The 23670-nt window shown below is 40.1% G+C and overlaps 1 protein-coding gene across 1 annotated transcript in view; it reads right to left on the bottom strand.

Annotated features, from left to right (window-relative positions):
* The window catches only part of NELL1 (neural EGFL like 1), a 286566-nt gene that overhangs the window by 242958 nt on the left and 19938 nt on the right, over positions 1-23670 (bottom strand). The window contains exons 3-4 of the mRNA XM_042882675.1: positions 21127-21277; positions 6043-6213 (exon numbers count right to left, since the gene is read on the bottom strand). Coding sequence (XP_042738609.1) covers positions 6043-6213; positions 21127-21277 — 322 coding nt within the window. The remainder of the gene's footprint in view (positions 1-6042; positions 6214-21126; positions 21278-23670) is intronic.

The following is a 23670-nucleotide window of genomic DNA, read 5'->3' as shown; positions in this document are numbered from 1 at the left end:
AAACATAACAGAAATCTGAGAATAGGATAATACACCCGTTCACATACTTTATGAAATGACAAATTCAACTGAAACTTACCAGTCTTGGTTTAATGCTATTTCCTCTACCACTCTCCATCCCCTCTGACCAGGAGCTACACAGCCTCCCTGCTGCAGCACTGCTCTATGTCAGGCAGCCAGCTGCTGACCTTGCTGGTACTGCCTGTAAGCAGTTATTTTCTTCTACACATGGGCAAAGGCAGCCAGGCACAGCTACAGATTATGATTACCTGTTTTCTATAGTACTTTTTCAGCACTTGCATAAATACCTACAACCTTCTGCCCATACTATCAATGCAGTAGACTAAAGAAAAATTTAACTAGTTCATCTATGGTTAAACTAAGAAGTTTTCTACATAGACTAGATTAAGACATGCCATCAGTCACATCCATACTATCATTCTGCTGATGCTGAGTATCCAATGAAATGCCCCAGCTATTAAGAAAAAAATTAAGAGAAAATAAATATTTTATGGAGTCCAACCAAATGCATACTAGTATTTCCTTGCAGCTTAAGTACATTACCTCTAACAATACAGGATGGACAGCAGCTGACATGAAGAGCCAGCTGGAGACCTCTCTTATGCTAAAGAGTTATTGCTTTTCTGTCAACCAGAAGGAACAATCAGTAGGTGAAAACTCCCAACCCAGAGTATCACACATGAGAAGTTGGGTGCACCTGTAATGCACAATTAGAGCACTCTGCATAAGCAACCAGCTCTGTGACAATTTTTGCTACAGATTTAAGAATGGAGACACAGTCTGGGACAGCAGAAGTTTTCAACACCTAGCTCCATAACACTACCAGCATGCCATCTCCTCTTCTGAGCGAAAGTGTTTCAAAAGTAAAGCAACGAATCTCTCTTCAAAAGGCCTCCTTAATTTTCAGTAATTTATTGTTTTAATCCACAGGTGTCCAACATGCAGCTGGCTCAGGCTGCATTGAGTGAAAAAGAATGGCCTTGGGCTGCATACAGGTTGCTCTAAAAGAAATGCCTCCTATTTATTTCCATGGAAACTACAACTGATGCCATGAGCACAGCAGCACTGTTTGATAGAGCTCATTTCTAACACATCAGTCTCATTCAATGGGTACAATTGTTAGTGAGGTCTCAAAGTTTCATCAGAGATGTTTGATGAAATTTTATTTTTTCTATGCCTCATCCTTGACAATAATTGTTCACAAATGTGCATACTGCCAAAAAGCAATGATATGAATACAGTGTGGCTGTGAGCCAAGAGATATTTCTCTCTGCTAAGACAGTGCTTATAAAAATCGGGTAGAGACACAACCAGACTTTTGAGTTGAATATCTGATTGCAACTCTATACATTCTATTTAAAAACTTGCAGGTCATGTTTTTACCCTGATTGAAAATGGAATTAAAAATATACAAAAAAATGTAATCTTGACACCTGTTCTCAAATTTCATATCATAACGGTAAGCACTGCTGCATATTTTTTTTCCCATTCACAAGTCTGTGTTTAGCCAGTGTACCAAAACACATACAGTTTCTTTACCTAACTTGAGGCAGCACTGCACTGCACCCTCCTCCTGGCTCTGGCTGCAGCTCAGCTAGGGTTAATACTCCAACAGTGCTTAGTCATTGCTCAGTGACAGCATAGCACAAGGGGCTGCCACGCTGTGAGCTGTGCCAGGCAACGTCCAGCCAATGGGCTGCAGGTTGGACATGCCTGTTTTAATCAAAATCACTGAGTTTGGTTAAGAGAAGTTGAAAACTTCAGGCTGGCAGCTGGAAAATCTTACTTATGAGGATTCAGGGGTACTGGATTCCATTGTTTGGATTACATTATTTATTTTTCCAATTAATAAGGTTTTGATGCTCATGTATATTTTATTCCTTAGTGCTCCGTTCTAAAAGAGGAAACGTAGAAGATGCCAACCACATGTATTTCAAATGAAAACTACTTTAGCTTTATCCAATTTCATAATCATTTTCTTGTACTTCACCAACCTCCCCCATCAAACAGCTTAGAGTATCCATCAAAACCATGGGCTGGATTCATAACAGAAAAGACACTAACATCTATTGGAAAGCATTAATTTTCACAGAAAATTGCCTTCTCCCTTTTACACCTGCAGACAGAGCTGAAAGAAGAGCCCCGATACTCTGCACAGGTGAGTACCTTTGCAGCAGCATGGTTGATGAGAAATAAAAGAACCAAAATAAAAAGCAAGCAGCCTTCAGCTTACCTCCCCAGAGCAATTAAATACATTGAAAAATACAAGCTCAGAAGTGCCGTCTTTATTGACAGCTTAAGGAACAAGCATTTTAATACAGTTACTACCACCTGTTCAAACTGTAGCCCCCGTGCTGCTACTTCAGTCACTGGTGACATTACAGACTGTACAGCTAAAACTAATTCTCAAACTGAAAGCAAATGGCAGCTATTACAGGCACTGACAATCTCCTGGGGTTGAAAATCTCCTTACAACACAGCCATGCACTGCAGGATCCTTTACCTCTGCTCTCCAAAGAGAGCAAATCTGGGAAGGTGCCTGGCAGAGCCTATTTCATTACAGAGTGACTCTTTAGGGCCAATTTATTTAATGATCTTCTGACAGTCACTCTAGGTTAGCCTACATGGTCATCAGAAAGGCAACCCCGACAATCTCCTTTTCCCTACAGTAGGAGAGGTACAGATTCTAAGCATAACTAATGTCTTAGAACAAGACTTGTATGCCACTAGTGGATTCAGCAATGGGGATGGAAGGAGCTGAACAGCACTCTAATTTCCATGCTCCTTTCAGCATAGGTTTTACTTGTGCAGCAGCTGGACATTCATAACAAATATAGTCTTCTCATTTTTCTCAACTTTCTGAACCTAATCAAAACATTCCAAATCCAGTGACATTGACAAGTTTTTACCCTGGACTTTCAGGTAGCTTCCTGTGTGCCACCAGCTCCAAGCTCTAGCACCAAACTCCGCAACAGCTCTCACTCTCTGCTTTCACAAAGGAACACCAGAAGGATAAGACACAGTAGGAACTGATTTCAAAAGATCACCCTTGTACTTGCACCCAAAAATACAATCCTTCCATACTTATACTTTCCCACCATCTCACATACACATCATTACAGTAGCAGCAATTATACTGTTTTAAAGATCACCCTTAAGGGCACTGAAGGCTTCAGGTAGCTTTCCCTAACCCTGCCAGGTCTGAAGAAACAGAAGTCAGCCTTGAGTTGAAGCCAAAAGGCAATCAAGTACCAAATGGCAAAGACATTTAACAAATCAGATTGAGGTGGGTGGTAAGGCAGTGAAAAAACAAGTAGATCTAACTATCTGTTTACAACTTAAAAGTTTATCGCCCAATGCTTTCTTATTATCTGCAGCTTTTAGAGGCCAGAGGCTACGTTTCAGTATCAAAGCAAATCCTGTAGCAAAAGTTTTGGGAGTCTAGATATTTCTCCCAATGCAAATAGTTTCCCAAAGCAATCTCGCGTACAGGCTAAGTTTAAAAGCATCACATTCTCATATCACTCTTCAAGTACGGTCTACAGTGTTCCAGTTGCCAAAAAGGAGTAATGCTCCTATGCAAATTTACACACATTTGAAAGTCTATAAAGTTGCAACTTCCTTGAAGAAATTCTGTAGTAATCCAAGCGGTGAATTTTCTTCATTTTTTTCTTTCTCTTAAAAAATAAACAAGAGACAGGGAGCAGAAACAAACACAGCACAGAACTCTTCCTCTAGACAGATACTCTTCAACCTAACTTCTTGTTATGGCGAATTCCATAATAAAGAGTGCATCTCTGCAGGATGTGGGACAGGTGATGCAATTGTATTTTCCTTCCCTGTGACTTTCAATTAAGTCTGCCAAAGCATCAATTCTCATTAGGTATCCTGAACTTTGCCAAGAGCCAATGAAACCACCGCAGCCTAAAATGGTGACATTTACACATGAAGTCTACAGTCTTTAACACTGGACTCTGTACACACATTAAGCTCCAGCTTTCCTGACTCTAATATTAAGAAAGCTTCAGGGTTTTGGTAGAGCTCAGAATTACCCCTCACTGACTTGCCCTTCTATAGGCCAAGCAGACCATTTTCATATCTTCTGACCTTACTGTAGTGTCAGCTGGAAATGCTGGTGCGAAGATGAAAAAGATGTGGATTCATTCTGTGAGACCAAAGATGCAGGAGGTTAAAATATAAAGCAAACTACAACACCAACATGCACAAAGGTCTCTAATTAACTGAGCTGAGACATCACAGCTGAGTCAGAAACCCCCCTCTTGTTTAATTTAAACTTCTACTATTATCTGCCCTCAAGTCAAGCTTTCAAAAACTATTCCCATCACGTTACTCAGGAGTTGTTATAAACAAACACAAACGCATAGCTAAACAGCATTTAGGTACGGATCGGTGCTGGGAGTAGCCTAGAGGACACTCATAAATGCATGAAGCCTGCTTAAGGCTACCTAGCAGAGATATCTATACACATTTATCTCCTCATGTAACACCACACCTTATTCCATAATCTTATTTACCTACTGCTGTCTGTTACTGTAAAGAAAATCAACCACGATTCTATGCAGCTGTCATGTCCATGGATAGAATTCTGTACAAGACAGGCTTTTTGCATTGTCTTCCTTCCATGTAGTATTCAAGAAGGCAGACAGCAATAAAAAAAATATATGATGGTCTTCCAGAACACCACTTGCTATTCATAAAAAAAAAAAGACATTGGACATGATGAGTAATCTGTCCCAAAACCCATTATGCCAAGAAACAAAAGTACGCTGCGGTAAGCCAAGAAATAATAACAGATGAACAAATAAATGTTAGATAAGTAAATCAAAAGACTGAAATGAAGACAATCATTTCATGCCTAAATGAAATTAAAACTGCTTTAAAAGCACATAATTGCTTTTAGGGTCCAAACAAAAGGATTTAATAAGCAAGCTTGTTTGAGATGAAGTTTTTACTGTCAATAATTAATGCAGTTGCAAAAAAGGGTTGCAGCTTTCTTCTAAATCAGTGCCTTACAGTTACTTAAGTGAATAGTAAAGCTTTTCCAGATGTTCCAGTGAGCCCTTACTCCCACAATAGTCCCATAACTTTTTTCTGTCCACCCAAATGGAACAAGGACTTTAGAAACAAATATCAGCTGTCACTTTGTCCATTCAAGTCACAATTTCAAAACCCATGTGCTGGACAGATATTCTCACCGAAGGCAAAAAACATTTCGATACTTATTCCAGCACTAGAATAGCACTGACTGAAAGTAACGGTTTGTTTTCCTTATTCCTAAAGACTATTTCAAAGGTCCCAATTTTGAGGTTTTTTTCATTTCCTCATCGATCACTAAGTTAGCAATGGCCGGTCTTCAACACATGAGGTCATACCCCAGCAGATGAGATTCTGCAGCAGAGAGATTCTAGGTTTGTGGCTTTTTTATTCCTTGAAATCCCGGCAATCTGCCTTACTGCAGCCTTCACAACTTCTACAGCAAACAAGTGAAATGACAGACAGAACACTCCTCAGAAAATAAACAGCATCCAGTTCTGTGCATGCAAAAAGGAGCTTTCACATTTCTCAGAAGTTCCCAAGTGAAGCAGTGGGTGGAAATCAAAATAAAACGTACATTGCTTATATGAAAGGAAATTAAAAAGCCTCTGACACATCTCTCAGTTCAGGTTTCTAGGTACACTGAGTGAAGCGGTTCACAACAGAACAGACTGCACACTCAGCTATCACACTTCAATGCAATCGCAGTCAAACATAACATCAGCAAGTGTCTAAACTACAGAAGTGCATTTAATACTCCCCAGTCAGCAATCAACCACTTCCATATTAGTTCATAATTAACAACGTATTGTTTCAGCTTAATGCTTTGTTTTCCTTTTCTTATTTTATTGCAGTTTGCTGCGCTTTCAAAATTAAGGGCTTTCTTTAAACGCCATTTGCAATGTTATTCTTGGGCAGTAAGCAGACAGCATTTTTAAAGAAATAAAACAGAGTGTATTTTCTTACCTGTTGCAGTCCACATGGAGCAGAAGGTGGGATGCACTAAGAGACACTGCAATCCTGTGCCACTGTCCATCTGCCAGGCGGTACGGGAACACCTCTGTTCTTGACTTCCCATTAAACCTGTAGTGATATCTAATCTCATCCCGTAAGCCACTGCTCTCCAGTTCAAAATAGCTGCATTTAAAACATGAAGAAGAATCAGTTTCGTTTTTGGTCTATTCATTGCTTCCGTCACTTTCTTAACTCACAGAATTCCTTAAGCAAACACAACATGGAAGGTCACCATTTGAGGATGTTACTCAGCATAAATCGTTCCTTTTCTAAAAAGAGGTAGAGAGGCAAGTAGTACACATTCAGCACATTACAAAAATAGCAATGCCATTGACACGAAAACAGCTCGTGTTCAAAACCATTTGATTGTCCTAGAAACTGAATCCTCTTGTTATCCATAGAATAGGCTCTAGAACAAGAAAATGATCCTTATTCTACTCACCAGGATATTTTCTATAAATGCATGTTTCGTAGGCAATGCCAAAATAAAGGACCATGTGCATCATCACCAACGAACAAACAATAAGCCATTAAGATAAGAAAGCTCCAGGTAATCACTGAATTTGTATTCACTATTTGCAAATCTAGTTTAAAAATTGTTTACTTTCAGGACTCCCCTACATGCAATTATGCTTTATTCATTTTCTCAGTTTTATTTTTACAGCTGTAACTGTTCAGCTTTACAAGGGAACAAAGCCTCCTGGCTAGATTACGTGTCTCAACATCTGGCATAAGCAATCAAAGCTTTCACAGAGTTGTCGCAAGAGAATAGTCTTTGGGCAGTGCTGCCTTGTTAACAAAGTAAAGCTACTAATTGACGTCACACTGGCAGGAAGAGCCTGATCATCTTCTAGGGTGAATTTAGCCCTTACCACTGGCAACGCATTGGCAGCATAAGTTATTAAACCCCGTCTTAGACCTCAGATCACATGGAGTATTTACAGCACATGAAATCAAGTTACTCTCTTTCTCTTGTAAAATGATGGCCCGCTTATAGAATGGTGACACAGGCCTCTTTTTAAAGTAAAAACTCCATTTAAGAACAGATGTTAGGTTTTACAGCTAGTCCTTACGCCAGCCTGTCTCTGCAATGTCACATTCTCCCAACTGGGCAATACCAATGTCAACACTGCAGCTGAAAGATGGATGCTGATTTGGAGTATTAAAACAGAACAAAACAACCAACCCATCAGACAATAATAAAGTTTGTTTCCATAAAGCAAAACGAAAAATCCAAGATAAAAGAATAAATAAATAGCTACTAATTTTCATTTTCACTCAAGCCTTTTACCTATCTCGACTGTGCACAGACCTCATCAGCTGGTGTGGACAAGTATGGACAAGGTGTATGTAAGAATTATTCTTACCAGTGAAGCAGAGGCAACTCAGAACCAAGTTCCTCCCAAAAAACTCAATTTTCCACATTTTATGTTATAAGATAAAACAAGAGACAGAGACAGGCAGCAGATCACAGTAGATTGAGAAGGGGAACAGCAAGACAATGCTTGACAAAAATAAACTCCATCCCTCCTTCATACTGACAATGCCTTGCAGTTCAGACAGATAAGATTTCTTCCACATAGAACACACACATTATCAGGTCACCTGAAACAAATAAACAAGGGCAAAGCAGATAGAGGCAAAACTAAAATTAAATGAAAGCAGAAATACGTATGAATAAAAGACAGTACAGAGAGGAAAAAAATAAGAAGGGCTGGTGTTGTGAAGGAACTGCCTGGTTTTATACATATAAAACCTGGAGGAGGGCAAAGGAACAGGGCTTCTCAAACAGAAGAGCAGAATCTTGATTAACTACCATCACCATCCCCTTTAAATACCTTAACTCTCATAAGAAATCTGGGGAGGAAGTTTTTATTATTTTAATTATTGGTAAAAACAGTCAACATACAGAAGACATTGGAAAGTACTAGAGCAAGTACCATCAGTGAACTGGAAGGTTTCATAATTGCCATCTTTTGTCAAAGCACAATAGGAAGTCATTAAAGAAACTTTTACTCTTGTTCAGATAAGGAGCAGAGAGGAAGAAAAATATGTCAAAAAAATACCAAGGAAAGGAGAGTAACGCATCTTTCTCAAGCACAAAGTATTTATATAAATATATTTACATGGTTGATCATAGAAGAGCCTGAGAGCAAGGCCAACTGCATCCCAGGCTGCATCAGAAGAGGGGTGGCAGCAAGGAGAAAGGTGACTGTCCCCCTCTACTGCCCTTGCAAGGCCTCATCTGCAATATTGTGTCCAGGAAGGATGTAAAGCTTACAGGAAGGATGTAAAGCTGCTGGAATTGGTCCAGAGGAGGGTCACAAAGATGATCAAAGTGCTGGTGTACCTCTCCTATGAAGAAGGGTTGAGGAAAGTTGGACTTGCTTAGCTTGCAGAAGACAAGGCTCTGGGGAGCCCTCATTGCAGTACTCATTTCAGTACTTACAAAGGAGCTTACAAGCAGGAGAGGGACCTTTTACACACTCTGATAGTGATAGGACAAGGGGAAAGGCTTTGAACTAAAAGAGGGGAAATTTAGATTTCGGGAAGAAATTCTTTACTCAGAAGATGGTGAGAGAACAGAACAGGCTGTCTGAAGAAACTGTAGAAGCCCATCCCTGCAAGCACTCAAGGTCAAGTTGAATGGGGCCTGGGAAGCCTGATTTAGAGGTTGGCAGCCCTGTTCATAGCAGAGGGGTTGGAGCTGAATGATTCTCAAGGCCCGTTCCAGCCTAAGCCACACATGATTGTAGGACAAGCTACTGCTGTGGGAAGCACATCACTTCCTGCAGTCAATCTTCACAACACCATGTAGCTATGGAGCTAATCACTGATTACACAGTGTTTTGTTTGGTATTGAAAAATGCAACATTCCAGCTCCAGGAATGGCAGTCAGATATCGCACTTACATCTATGCCATATTATTTGAACAGCATAGGGAATTGCAAAGCAACACAGCTTCCATCTGATAAGCTTTAGCTTCAACTGTTAGTTCTGAACTAAAAACAGCTGGTTGTCTTTTCTCTGACTTACTTCATAAAAAGCAGAAGTGATTTGTTAAAACTTACTGCAATAGACAATGCTAACTATGTATGTATACCTGCTGCACTGCCAAGTGCCACAGGACTGTCCACAGGACATTTTACCTCTTCTGTTACTGGAAAAGAGGATGACAGCAGCCAAATTCTGCACCTACTTTTCACCACCCTTCAACAAGTGCAAATCAGAAGCCGTTACACTCAAACATCAGCAAACAGCAGTCAACAGAAACCCAACAGTGGAAAATGGTTGGGTTAAGCCCAACTGGTTAAGCCCAGCTCATATCTCTGGAATTGAAATATAGCACAGCAGTTTAAACCATCACATCTGCATGGATTTTTAAGTTTTTCCAAGATGCACAACTGAGAGATCTTGTCTCAACAGACAGAGCTATGTTCACTGCTCAGAATGCACAGTTGTCTCCTCTCAACCAGAATGCAGTTCATTTGCTACCAAGAAAGCAACTTGCAGACATCTTTTCTTTCCTCCTCCAACTAGACTCTGGAGGAAAGCTTCTTCAAAAGCAACTCACCTTAGAGTTCACATGCCATTGCACAAGTTTTCATCTACTGTAAATTTACAGGTAAACAAGGGGAGAAAATTAACAGAAGCTTCCATGCAAGAGGAAAGAAAATCAACTGGTCCAACACACATCTTTTTATACATTCTTCCCAACATTTTAAGGAAGAGGAGAAAACACAGGAACAGAACAAGTCAAGGTTCCTTAAAGTATTACAGCACCTGGTAAAAATGAGCCAGCCTTGCACACTCATACTGCCCGAATAAATGCATCAACAGCAAGTGTGAACTTTCAATCTTGTCATGAGATCCATATCAGTAGCCCAAGGGAGATTGCTGAGTATTACAACCAGCTCTGCTGCTGCATAACAGCTGCACGAAGTCTGACTGGAACGGGTCTCAGATACATTTGTCAGCTCATTGCTACAGTTAGCCCCCTGCTGCCCTCCTCATCACTTTTTCCCAGACATGTCAGAGACACCTATTTGTCAACTTGTTAGCACAAAGTGATGCTTTCTTGTTTTATTTCCCAACGAGTGGCATTGTTTGTTTTTTTTCTTTTAAAACAGACAAGATCATTTTGACAGATTAAGTTCTCAGAACACGTGTATTAAGAAAGCACGATGTTCACAGAACATAAATACAAAGCATTATATGACCTCGGTTGAATATTCTACTGCTAGAATTTCCATATTTGCTAAGCATACAAGCTACCACTGACTTCTTTTACCCAGATACAGAATTCAAATATTTTTGGTTTTTTTTTTTTTATACATGCGACAGCAGTCCCTCTCATTCAAATCTCAATTTATAAAAGAGAGAAAAGCAAAAAAAAGTGTTTCTAAATTTAGATTTTTTTTCTCTGCACAAAGAAGTTGGGTGATTTTAAGGTCATGGAATGTGCTTTACAGATGGATTATAATATTCCACAATCAACATAAGATGCTTTACAACTCTTTTTGACAACTTTTGCAACCCATATCTACCTCCCATAAGGGTACAGTTATGAGAGGATAATGACCAGTTTACTGATGTTTACTCCATTTTGTCTCATTTTTATCACATCATAGCAAAGATTTACCTGCATATCTGACAGTTCATTTCACTTCCAGATAGGAAGAAAAAGGTTCAGGTTCCTGAAAGCATACTGTAAGTACACGAGCTACAACCTCTGGAGCAGTTCTAGGATAAATGTTCTTATGAACATCTTCAGTGTGTGTACAGTACTTTCTGTTCTCATCTTGATGATGCTAACACCTATTATGAGACACTAAAACACTGCATAGTGAAGACAGGGCACCACCTGGCAAGGACAGCCCTGATTAAGGGCTTTGGTAAGAGCTCTAAAAACTAAGGCATATCTACATTTTGCACTTCATTCAAGAAATCATCCCCTTTATCACATCCAAACATAAATGAAGCAGAGTAACCATTTTGACTGTACAACTTCAGATCCCGGATCAAGTGCCAAAGTCCCACAGCCTCTTTCAACAAGCAGCATCAGCACTTACAGCAGGTGTTTGTAGAGCTACTGAACAGATGTCCCAGGACAAGGCAGCAGGCGCAGACAGCGTCCCTTTGAACGTGTACAAACTTAGGGCTGCCATCTAGTCAAAACACTCACGCATCTGCTCAACTTTGTATGGGTTAAGGTCACAAAAATCAAACAAGTTCAAGACTACAATCACTGTTCACCAAGCACAAGCTGCAGAAACACTGCAACACCAGATCTCTCAACTAGTGAAAAAATAATTGCCATAGTAAGAATCAGACTTGTTCAGTGAGGTCGTTGAGCAGAAGATTCTGGACAGCTGACTGCTTGGTCGAGGCACTTGTTGTTTTTGTTTTTAAATAGCAAAACTAATTCAAGGAAAGTTCTATGACCACTGGATGTTATTAACTAGAAAATCAGAAAGCTTCTTCACCACTTTGTCCCTTTGCACATGTTTACAGATGCAGACTTTTCATTCAACAGCATCATGCCAAGAAGAATATAAGAACATTTAAGGATGTTAATGAAAAAACTTCAGAAACAACAGCCAAGGCACCCAAGTCCAATACCATGCCGACTGCAGGACTTTCAGTCTGCACAGATTCTGTGACAAATCACAGATCATTACGCTTTCGGCCTAATGCTGTTCCTCGCTGTTGACTGAGCACATTGTTATTCTGGTTCTGCCAACTGGTTCAGCCTGGACAACAGCAGAAAAGAAACTGAGACCGTGTTCTAATGCTCTCTGAATGGAAAGTAAGTCAGGCAGTGAGAATACATTGGGAACACTATGCTAAATTCTGCAGCTGAGTTAGTAGGTCTGCACCCATAACCATCACCACAGTCAATGAAACCATATGGAACAAAAGGGACACCTCTGAAACAAGAGAGGCACCCGACTTCAAAACAAAGTAAACACTCACCTTGCAGTTGTTACCAGAGTTCTGCAAGGATGCAAAACTAGAATAAGTTACAACTGTCAAGTCAAATGTCTCAGCTGCTTCCACGGGTGCTATTCTTGTATCCCTAGTTATGAGAAAGTGACAGGATAAAGATCCCAAGTTCTGAAACACTGTCAGGCACTAGATTTTGAAGAAATGCTCTTACACGCTCAAATGTGCAGATCCAGCTCTCTGCCACACGAACATACTTACAAACCACACAGAGCTACCTTTTGCAGCTAGTTTAAATATGGACAGATTGAGAGGCTGCACAACAAAACCATATACAGCAAATCTTCACTTATGTGGCATTAAAGACTTACTGCTGTTGCAGAGATTACGTACTGATATCAAAGGCTCTGAGCAAAATCAGACTGACATCTGGTTGCACAAAAGGTTCAGTGAATAGAAGAAGGATCATCTGTAACACTGAACGTATCTTGCTGAAAAAAAAACAGATTAGCTTGCTACAAAAGCAAATGCAAAAGATGAATCCAAAACGTTTCACTCCCTGATAATCTACAACTCTAATGTATTACTCCTATACAAACAAATTTCAGTGTGCTGTTGGCTACCCATGCATAATCCCTTCAAACACCTTTCACTTCAAATAAAAGGAACAAAACCTAGGAAATTAACATCTTTCTTTTTTCTGTTCTGATGACTCCGAGGACAGTGCCTATCTAAGCCTGTATCAGCCAACCTTGAAACACTTAGCAATTGTATGGGAACTGTTGAGTCATGGCCTGAACCTCTGATTGACCACCTGAGGCAAGCACCGGGTCAGCCCTGGGAGCACTGATGAAGACAATTCAGCTGTGTGACCAGAAGGGGTGGAACCTGACTGCACCTCTCTTAGACCCCATTTAAGTGCTGACTGCCACTGAGGAAGGATCTCTGTCTGGAGATTGCTCCCTTTGGAGTTTTTCTGCAAGTCTGGGACACAGGTGAGCATTTTCATTTATTTTTTTATTATCCCTTCTCACTGTGATAATCCTTCTAGTTACACGACCTGTAAAATACCAGTCTAACCATGCCACTCTGCTAATTGTATATTTGTTGACCGTACACAATAATCACACATAAGTGACATTTTCTATGATAAAGATTTACCTTCTGTTCTACAGATCTTCCATGAGGTAACTGGGTAGGCAAGCTGCAAGGCTCTAAAGCACTTACGATGCTCAAAGTATGCATTTGTGTACCTGCAACAAGGCAAAGATCATCCAAATACAAATTTACTTTCTTCCTTGATCATATAAGGAAAAAGAAAACATGACTGTACCATCTGCCTGCTGGCTAATATAGCTTGAGTCAGAGCTGGTACAAAGCAGCTACTTATTTTCATGGTCATGTGTTGTAATGGCTGAGCTTATTATGTGTTTTCTGTTTCCATTTCATATGTCTAAACATGCCTTCACTGTAGATGCTACCCACCTGTCAAAAAAAAAAAAAAAAAAAGAAAAGAAAAAGACATGCAGCCTCCCTGTGCATAGGGAACCTAGAAGAGAGTCCATTATTTGAAGAAAGGTGATGACACAGCCTTTCAGATGCTTCCTCTAAAATGCACACAGCTGCAATAACTGGGACTTCTGCCAGACCAAGCTTCTGCAAGAAGCCAATCTACCCAGCCCAGTTAATGGGACAAATTTTTATTATATCCCCTTACAAAAAGCAGGTGCTGATCTTCCAGAAAGGGAGAATGCAGCTTAGCACTACCTTTCCTGAAAGGGCTAGTCTCATTCTGCTGTATGCCCATTCCAACCTTATCCTTTGCATCTGACAGCCTTTTGGTTGCAACAAGCCATTCAATCTGAGGAACTAATCTGATAGAAATGTAACCTGAAAAAAGGGGGAAAAAAAAAAAAAAGGAATCATTTATTCACATATCGCCACCACTCCAAAACTGAATCATCCTGCACTCATACAATTGCTGTATCTATTGCAAGGAACGCAATCCACAGTTGCTCTCTGGATTACTCAAGTGCTCCTCAAAGAGCTCATCACTAAAAGTGCCTCAAACAAGAGTTACTTTCTCCAGTGTTTCAGTGGATCATCTGCAGTCCGTGAGTATTTTTATCAAAGGATTTTCTAAAGGTCCTGACAATTTTTCTGAAGCTAGCCACAGGACTTTGAGGCAGCATTAGCTGAGGGATCATCATGGGTAAAGAGGAGCCATTGGAGCCACCAGAGAGCCCTCAGCACAGCTATAGCCACTGCAGAGCATAATCCTGTCCAGTCCCACACCTTCCCTTGCACTCATCATTGCTGCTCAGCAGATTCCCCAAAACTGGCCCATAAAATACCTGATTTTAACAGAACGAAAGACGATAATGTGGCCTTTTAACACCATGAGACCTGCCACCTGAGAGCCAAAGCATGACATCTGAAAACAAATCACCCTGTGTACTGTTCTCCCTCTGATCTTGCTCTGCAAGCCAGCAGTTTTTCAGCTATTTCTTGACTTATGACCAATCCCATACATTTCTGCCAGATCCTGCAAAAGTCTCCCTTGCTACTCCATCAAGGCCCAGCCAGTGTCTGCTCCCTGCTCCTCCCAGATGCCCCCCCATCTCTGCCTGCCCTGCACACTTCCTCCTTGCCCTCCTCTCCTCCCTGCTGTCACCAGCAGCCTCCCTCAGCTGGGAGCCCTTCAGGCAGGCACTGTGCCCCTCTTCCTTCTCATAGGACAGCACTTAGGGCAAAGCACACAGGCATCTTTACTGAAGTGCAAACTAAACAAATGAAGTAAAAATAAACATCAGGCATCACCTCATGTCCAACCAAGAAAATGACCAACTATGAATAAAAAGTTGTGAGCATCTAAGCTTCTCATTAACCAGAAGCATTACAGTGTTAACGAGCAACCAAAATTCAAAGCACAGTTTGCAGAAAGTTGACTTCAGTCCAAAGAGAGACATTTCAGCACTTTGCCTATATCTGAGAACCATAAAACAAGCCAAGAAAGTAACACAGCATGTTGGAGAAGACTCCTGGGGGACCTACACATTCTGCTCCTGGTTGACCACAACATTTCTGCACTGTCCAAACTCAGTTTTAAAGAGTTCAAACTATCAGCCATTCTGCTCCAATTGCCAACAAGGTCCAATCAGTGTGTTGCAACAGCTGGTTATCAGCAGCATGTTCATGCTTTAAAGCCAGCCTAGTGTACATAAAACAGCTGCTTCTCAGCAGGGAGCCACAAGATGGAAGGTAACTCAACCAGTAACTCCTTTTCCACAACGTTTAAACCAGAGGGATATATATGGAATATAACAATTCTGCTTTGTTTTCGTCTTTTGCATATCTGAATCAAAAAGCTAGAAGAGCATAACTCTATTTCCACTTCTATGTTTTGCCAAAAGGTTTTAGACATGCAGGAGGCAGAGGGTCAAGGGGGGGGAAAGGTGTCTAGATGCCTCTCATTTCACACTACGTGGTGCAGAGGGACAGAAGTAAGGCTGCATCTTTACATTCTCTAAAGAGCTTGCCAGTTTAGCAATTCTACTCATAAATAATGAAGACATCACCTTTACCCTAAAAGAAAAAGGATAGTGGATATATTTGCAGGGGTTTTCCTGCCTTTTGTTTAAAATACTGGGTATCTCAGAAGCCACTACATGTACACACATCTTGCTGCGAATCATCTGAAGCATAGCATGGGCTAAATCCAATCCTCCAGGTTTGTAACTAAGGCCAAAAGGCACTCGCACAGACTTCTTTTCATGAGATTATCTCAGTGCTTGCTTCAATTAGCTTGGTACCTGCTAAGTACCAAACACTGTATCTCCATAACATATTCCAATTGTTAAATGCGAATGTACAGCTTGCTATCTGCTCCTCAACAGTCTCAGAAGCTGTTTGTGGTGTAACCTGGGGAAATATTCAACTTACTAGGGAGTTCCAGCCAGGTCCCCTCTCCCCATCCAAAACTGATTCGCTAATTATAAAAACCTTTCACTACCAGCCTAACATCTCTACCAATACAGCTTGGTGCTGCAGAGTAAAGAGCCAAGTTCTCTACTCAATAAACCTACCACAGCAGTGCCATTAACTTGCAAGCTTCCAACTACCCAGCATGACAAAGTATCTGAAGGACAGGTCCTAGATGTAGGTTACTGCTAAATGTTAAAAGAATAAAAGCATTTGAAAAATCTATATAAAAAAGATTTTTAGTGCTTCCTGTAAGACAATCTCAAAAACGTTAATTTCACCTCTTCCTAGTTCTGTCACAGGGAGATCTTCCACTTCTGAATACTCTTCAGTAAGAATGACAACACACGGATAGAAAGTTAGCATTAATAAGCATGAAGCATGGAAAACAGACCCAGGGCATGCACAGAAAACAGTACAACAAAGCAGCTGTGGTTTGTTTTTTCCTTAGTGCTTTTTTAGCAACCAGTAGCAAATGCAACAATAACTTCCTTGGGAAGACAGGAGGTGGGACATAAAGAGAGATGAAGTACTGCTCAGGATTCAGTGACTTTGAAAAATGCACAGGATGAGACCTCGAGGCCAATAGGTTTTATTTCATTTCTTATACGTAATTTCTAGGTAACGGTTCCTCTGTTTACTAGTTCACTTTCACTCATTCTGCATTACTATGTCTAATTTCTCTGTTGTCAATAAAAACTAAAACCAATAGTTATCAATAAAATCTTTCTTTGGAGGGTAGCTTGTTACAGAGCAAGTAAATAACCAACAGGTTACTTTCAAAAGATCAAAGGGAATTTCACCTGATGGAAAGAGAGAAAACTGGAGTTGAGGTTGTTACCTCCCACATCATGACAAGACAACAGCTTGGCCATCAGCTCCCTCCTCGTACCATAGAATTATAGAATCATAAAGGTTGGAAAAGACCTCTAGGATCAGTGGTCAACCCATCCTTGCCCACTAACCATATCCCTCAGGCTACATCTACACCTTTCTTGAACACCTCCAGGGATGGGGAGCCTCCCCACAACATAAAGATTGCGTTTCCTCTTTTTCCCTTTCAAGTTCCTCCCTGCACTGAATGCTCTGATACCTTAGACCAAACAGACCTACAAATGAGTAGTAATTCAAGAGTGGCCATTCCAATAAATAAACAAAGAAAAATGATGTAAGTGAGTCAGCGATGTGGCCAGTAGAAGAGATCTGCACCCACCATGTCTTACCATCATTTCCAAGCAACATAACCCTATGTTTTGTATGTTCTTACTATAAGCTAAGAAAATAAATGCTTTCCTTTCCCACTCACTGTCATAATACTAAGGTACTGTAGGAAATGTTTATGGCTAATTTAGGGGCCAGATTTTCACATCAAGAGAAAATAGCCTTACAGCTGTGAGTTGTAAATAGTGCCCTCCAGGACCAGACAATCATAGTCAGCTTCTTTGGAGGCAGCCAATATTTCAGAATCCAGCTGGGTATCTGAACACCCTTGGCAGATATCACCAGAGGCTGATCTTGGCCAGTACTGGGAAGGAGCTATCAATATATATCCAACTCAAGGAGTGAAGAGCAAAAGGCAATGCTGACTCCCGTTTAATTTATTTTAAAGGGCTTTGTTTGTTTCTTACCTATTTTGGCCTTCTGTGATCCAGACAACTCTGTGTTAAACTCTGCTAAATCACTTTTTAAATAAGGATTCATAATGGGTGGGTTTTCAAGCATCTTGATGGCCTTTTCCAAGCTTCTTCATGGCTGAAAGACTCAAAGGCTGTGAAGAGCCTACAGAGATCTAGATAGAAGGGGCTAGCGTAATTCTCCAACAAAGAAAATAGTTTCTGCATCTCTGCATCCACAAGTTACATGTTCATCCATCCTTCATTATATTTTGTCCTCTAAGCTTCAGAAAAAATATAATCTGCAGATCCACCTCTGTATTCCAGATAACTAGCACATAGTCTGCACTTACCAGACTGTTCAATTAGACTAAATCTGTGTTAATCCATCTTTCAATTTTCCAAGCTGTATATTAATACATTTGGATCATGAAAACAGAATCTTTATCATCGAGTTGATTCAACAAGATAAAATATTAACAAAGACTCATTTCTCATCTCTGCAGTATAAATCCTGTACATCAAATTATGATACAAATTAATGACTAATCTCTAAATGCTGTGAGATATCCATTTAGTGCAACAAAACAGCATTCATGAACAACTGACTTCAGGGAATGTTGTATTCATATTAGCTTAATACCTTTTGTATTCAGTTTCTGTTTATTCATTAAGATTTAAGATCCATTTACCTACATATTTCTAAGACACCATAGATATCTTGGTTTCAGAGTTCCATGTCATTCATGAATAATAAACCCCAGCAAATACATGCTAGAGAAAGGCCATATAAGCACTCATTCAACATGTTTCTACCTCATAAATTTTCACTTGTACCTTACAAAGATCGTCTCCACTATGTGACATCATGCAAAACAGCCTATTCAACTAGTAACACTGACACACATAACTTAGCATGTAACTTAGAATACAGTCTATTTCTCAACCACTAAACAAGCATGCAACAAAAGGTCTCCCACACAGATACAAACTCATCCACCAATAACTAACACAGCTGCTGCTTTCATTATTTTATGGTTGACCTGCATGTTCTCAAGTCTCAAATTCTCAGTTTTTGGTATGCTGGCAAGTCAAAAACCACTATGCCATAAAAACAGTATTTCCTATTTTCTATGTAAGGGAAGATTTCTTGACTTACCCGTAGTTAAAGACTATAGTGGTTAGGTAATAAGGTACCCCTAATAGTTGTTCTCACAGGTCTTAATCACTCTGAAATCCCTGTTTCTTACTGATCTCTTTGTAGTGTGTGTTTTCACAGACATGTGAAAGTTGAAAATAGCTTAACAAATAAGAGACAGAACACAACCATATTAATTACCAAAAGCTTGTTAGGAGCAAAAGATATTTACAAGGGCTTACTGGTATGTCAAGGACCCGTGGCACATTCAGGTTCACACATCAGGCTAAGACATAGCAACCTCAGCAGCTGGTATAACATCCAACAACAACAACAAGAATCAAGCTGAACATTCTGGTATTTGGCCCATTATAATCTAACCCCCGTACTCATCAGCCACGCACCAGTGTCACGGAATATTTTCCCCACTTTCATCCACATTATTCATTTCTGTCATCACAGATCTAAGGGCTTTAAAGCATTATCCTTATCAAGGTCCAAGTAGCAACTTAAGACATTAGGAAAAGAAACAATCTATTTTAACAGATACACAGTACATCTGGAAAAGACGAACCGTCGCAGTAATCCATCTGACTTGCAGAATGTAGCAGCAGCCACTAACACCACCAGACACGTCTGTTTTGGTTATTATATAGAATTAGGCAAACTGAAACTACTTTGGCTTATTGGACGGAAGGACAGAGATTTAAGCGAGGTTAGCATCCAGTCCTTCAACCACACAATATTTGTCTGCTTTAAACAATAAGTCAGAAACTGGAGATAACCACAGGGCCAAGGACAGCAGCAGTACATTTTATTCAATCAAGATTACTCCTGCACAGTACATCTCTCTACCAGCTGCTGTCTCTGACCACCAAGATAGAGAAGTAGCTAAATTCAGTAGAGGCCACATCAAAAAACCCATGTGCCTTGCATTGTATAATTATTGCTGCCTGTCTGCTTTGACCTTGGATTGCTGAGTACATGCATGTGTCCCTAAATGTGAAGGTGTTCCTGTGTCAACGTCTGTCCTCAACGTCCTCGCTCTCAAATAAGAAAAATCCCATAATGTGGCAAGCTGATCTTGTTAACCATGACTTCAGGGAGCTACAATAACTTGGAAAAGCTTGGAGGAAATAAAAAGTAATGGCAAAAGGAAGGATGGGGGAGAGGAGGTAAAAAGGAAGAGACAGAGATGGATTTTCACGTAACATAAAGTATAGAGAGAGAACAGCCCCAAAAATGAAAGCAGGAATAAAGAAAGAGATCAGAATGAAAGCTGAAGTGATGGAAAAGTATTATGATGAATAACAAAGAATTAGAGTCCTCCTCTTAGTTATCCTTGTTCGGATATCTGCTGCTGAACAGGATAAAAGCCATCACTGATCATTTGGCCAGAAAAAGTCACTGCCATCTCCTTCACAGACTGCCTCAACAAAAAGCAACAAGTGGGGCTAGTAATTCTGTCCCATAGAAACAATTAGCAAAATTAAATACCAACAGGAACTTGAAAGAAACATTGCAAATTGAACTTGAAACAGAAGCAAGCAAAAAACACGGTGTTATTTGTATTACAACAGAAGGTCAAACCAGATGCAGAGATCCTTCAAGCCTATGACTTATATATACTTTCTTTTTTTTTTAAAGTCACAAGTAGTTCAAGTTTTCAAGACACTGGGTGACACAATACACTCCTTACAACATCAAGACATCTTTGAAATCAATACTGTTTATACCACAAAAAAGTGCTGGGTTTTTTTTTTGCTGCTTTTACAGAAACTGCTATTTGCTACTGTAACAGCTAATGAAAGAGACCTCTTCATTACCTCCTACACTGACAAGAAGAGAAATGCACACAATAAGAATATATTGTATTTATGCCAGCAAAAAAAAAAAAAAAAACCCGCAACGCCAGATGGAAGCACACGTTTGAAGAACAGCTTAACTGCTGAATCTTGAAAAAGCAAGCATATTAAGATATTTTAAAACATAGTGAAGCAGAAAACATGAGATGGAGTTTAACTTCCCTGAAAAAGCAAACTACAAGTGTGCAGGATGAACTAGGAGCAGAAACTGCTTTACAATTAATTTCCAAAAGACATTTTGTCTACACCTCCTTAGCTGTTATCCTCTTGTTTTTTAAGTAGGGTCACTTTAGGGACCAGGACACATAAATAATGCACACCTCCTATTTAAATAAAAAACAGCAAGTAGCAGCAATTGCAACCTAAGTCAAGAGGCTTTAACTTACATGTCAGATTTGATATCTACCATTTCAACACATTGTCACAATGGGCCACCAAACACTCAGTACTTTTTTATGTCACTACGACTACAAGAGAGAAGATTTTCTCTTACCTGTGCTCTAACTCCCGGATGGACAGTATAACTCCTGAAGTCGATGCCTTCTGCTGAAGGGTCACCAGAAACGTGAACTCAGTTTTATTCCGAAAGAGCTGAACCAACTTCTCACTCACATGGGGCGCTGCATGGATTTCTCTTTCTATATCTAAGGATTTTATTAAAAAAAACCACAGGGGGGGGGGGGGGGCGAGAGAGAAGCGGGAGGGAGAGGAACAATGGTCCAGTAAAAATGCTAAGTCAAAGATTCAGATTACATTTTTCATTTTGCCATTGATATTTTTCATTTCCAAGAGACATCTACCACACGCTACCACTGCATTTCTTCAGTGGAAAAAAGCCCAAACAAATGGCACCTTGTCAGCATGCCCACTTGTCACTTCGGCAAGTTCACAAGTGGTCAGCTACTGATTTTCTGACAATTTTTAATGGGATGCCAAGCCATTTGTGTCTGCTGTGACCAGATTAAATTGCTGTAAATAAGGTGTGCTGCAGTCAGATAAATAGGCTCCAAAATTCTGAGGAATCTCAAGCACTGCATCTTCCAACACAATTCACCAAGCTCCAATTTCAGTTTTTACTGTCAGCTCCGTTACTGCCTTTCCACTGTACATCAGAGGGAACCTGTCCTTGCACCATTTAAGGCAGAGATGTATTACTGCTAATAACGCTACATGGTTGTGCTTCTGCCCAAGAAATAAATACAAGACATGCTTGCAATATGCTATAGTTTCAGGGATTTCTCAGTTTAAGCAAGCAAAGCGTGACAGCTCATGCAATATTTATTGGAACTGTGGTGTGACCAGGCAGATCCAGGAATATCCCAGTCTCACTAATCCTACCATGCCCAAGCAGCAGCAGCACACTTTCTCCCATATCACCTTCGAAGGTTCAAATGCACCATCTCCCAACACATCCATTTTTATTTCATCCTTTTAGTCACAGTACATCATCACTCCCAAAGATGATTAAATGACAAAGCGCAGAAATTGTGGCATTTCACCTTCCCACCCCTTGTCATGTTGCTCATGCTGGGCCTTTGTCACACATTCACGAGACCTATGCTGCTTGCAGTTCCTGGGTGTCACAACCAATTAGAAGCCTAGCAAGCTTCCTTTAGAAAAGGTTTATTTGAAGCCAAAAATGCCAATACAAATTCTCAGCTGGTAGAAAACCTTATAACTCTATTGAATCTTGAGAATCTGGCCCAGCATGAGTGCTGTAATACACAAAGGAGTGATGAGATTTACAATTCAGAATTTCACTGCAGGGGAGGGGGGGAAAAAAGAATCATTAACTGAGGCTTTGCAAACTGAAAGAGAAGAAGCTGGCTTGAAAACAACCCGAAACTCAGGAATGTTGACTATGGAGGGAACGCCACAGACTGAAACCAAACTCTAAGGAAGAAGTATTCAAGCATGCTCTGTAATTGGGTGTCTCAACTTTTCCTGTACAGCTTAAAGCCCTTCAAATGAGCCTCCATGCTCAGAACGCATAACACACTTGCACTTTGGAAAGCTCACCTTTGAAAAGTACTGCAAATTAGACATCAAAAAATCACAACTCATCACTTAAAAATCTTTGCCAGAGGCTCAAATTCACCCAATAAATAAATATAAGGTCCACCTTACAGCACCTATTTGTCCAATACCACTTCCATCAGAAGAGAACAAAGCTTCAAAGAACAGAAGTAGTTTCCACAGCCAACAGAAAAGGGGGATGGAAGAAAGCACAGAGCAACAGGAGCAGGTTTTGTGTTTACCTACAAGATTTCATTATGCCTATCATTACACTTATGGAGCTTACCAAGCAAGTGTTACTCCTGGCCACAAATACTACTAGTCTTCTTTGAAACAGCTGACACAGGAGACACAGCACTAAGTATTCCATATACCAGGAAGCTCCCCAATATTACACCCAACTGCTGAGTGTATCCTCTACTACACTAACTTAACGCACTTTCCACTTCTAATGGCTGCCAATTTAAAACACACAGCGGGCTTCGGACCCACTACACTGACAGAAAATCCATCAGTACTGAGTACCAAAGCACAAGTACTGTTCAGAAATAACATTTCCAAGCGCTGACAGCTAAAGACTGCTGTCTTGTTTTGAAGCCTAAGAACCCTCGTATCTCACAATTTTGTTGATAATGGTGCTAAACTCACCAGAAATAATATATTGCTTCTTTGAAGCTCTCAAAAATTTTGTTAAGTGAAAGCATAGACAGTGCTGTCAGTGGAACACACGCAAAAATTTCAATCAAGTCATGCAAAACCCAACACATTCTTGTTATAAATGGTCCAGATATAAAGTCATATACCCCATTTATCCACCAAATTTTATACAAATACCAGGCTCCTTAGTCAGATTCATCAGTGAATTATCAATTAACTGACTAATCCAGTTAGAAAAGTGCTTGGAAATACCATGTTTTATTCTAGACCAGTGCTTAGTCACAAATACACTAACAACATGAACAGCACATCACATTAACTCCATTGACTAAAAGAAGAATTTGCCATAGATACAAAGTCCTGA

The sequence above is a fragment of the Lagopus leucura genome, unplaced genomic scaffold, assembly GCF_019238085.1.
Source record: "Lagopus leucura isolate 7727_CA_CO unplaced genomic scaffold, USGS_WTPT01 Super-Scaffold_100035, whole genome shotgun sequence".
In the NCBI taxonomy this organism is placed as follows: domain Eukaryota; kingdom Metazoa; phylum Chordata; class Aves; order Galliformes; family Phasianidae; genus Lagopus; species Lagopus leucura.
This window is presented reverse-complemented; position numbering and strand designations above follow the sequence as displayed.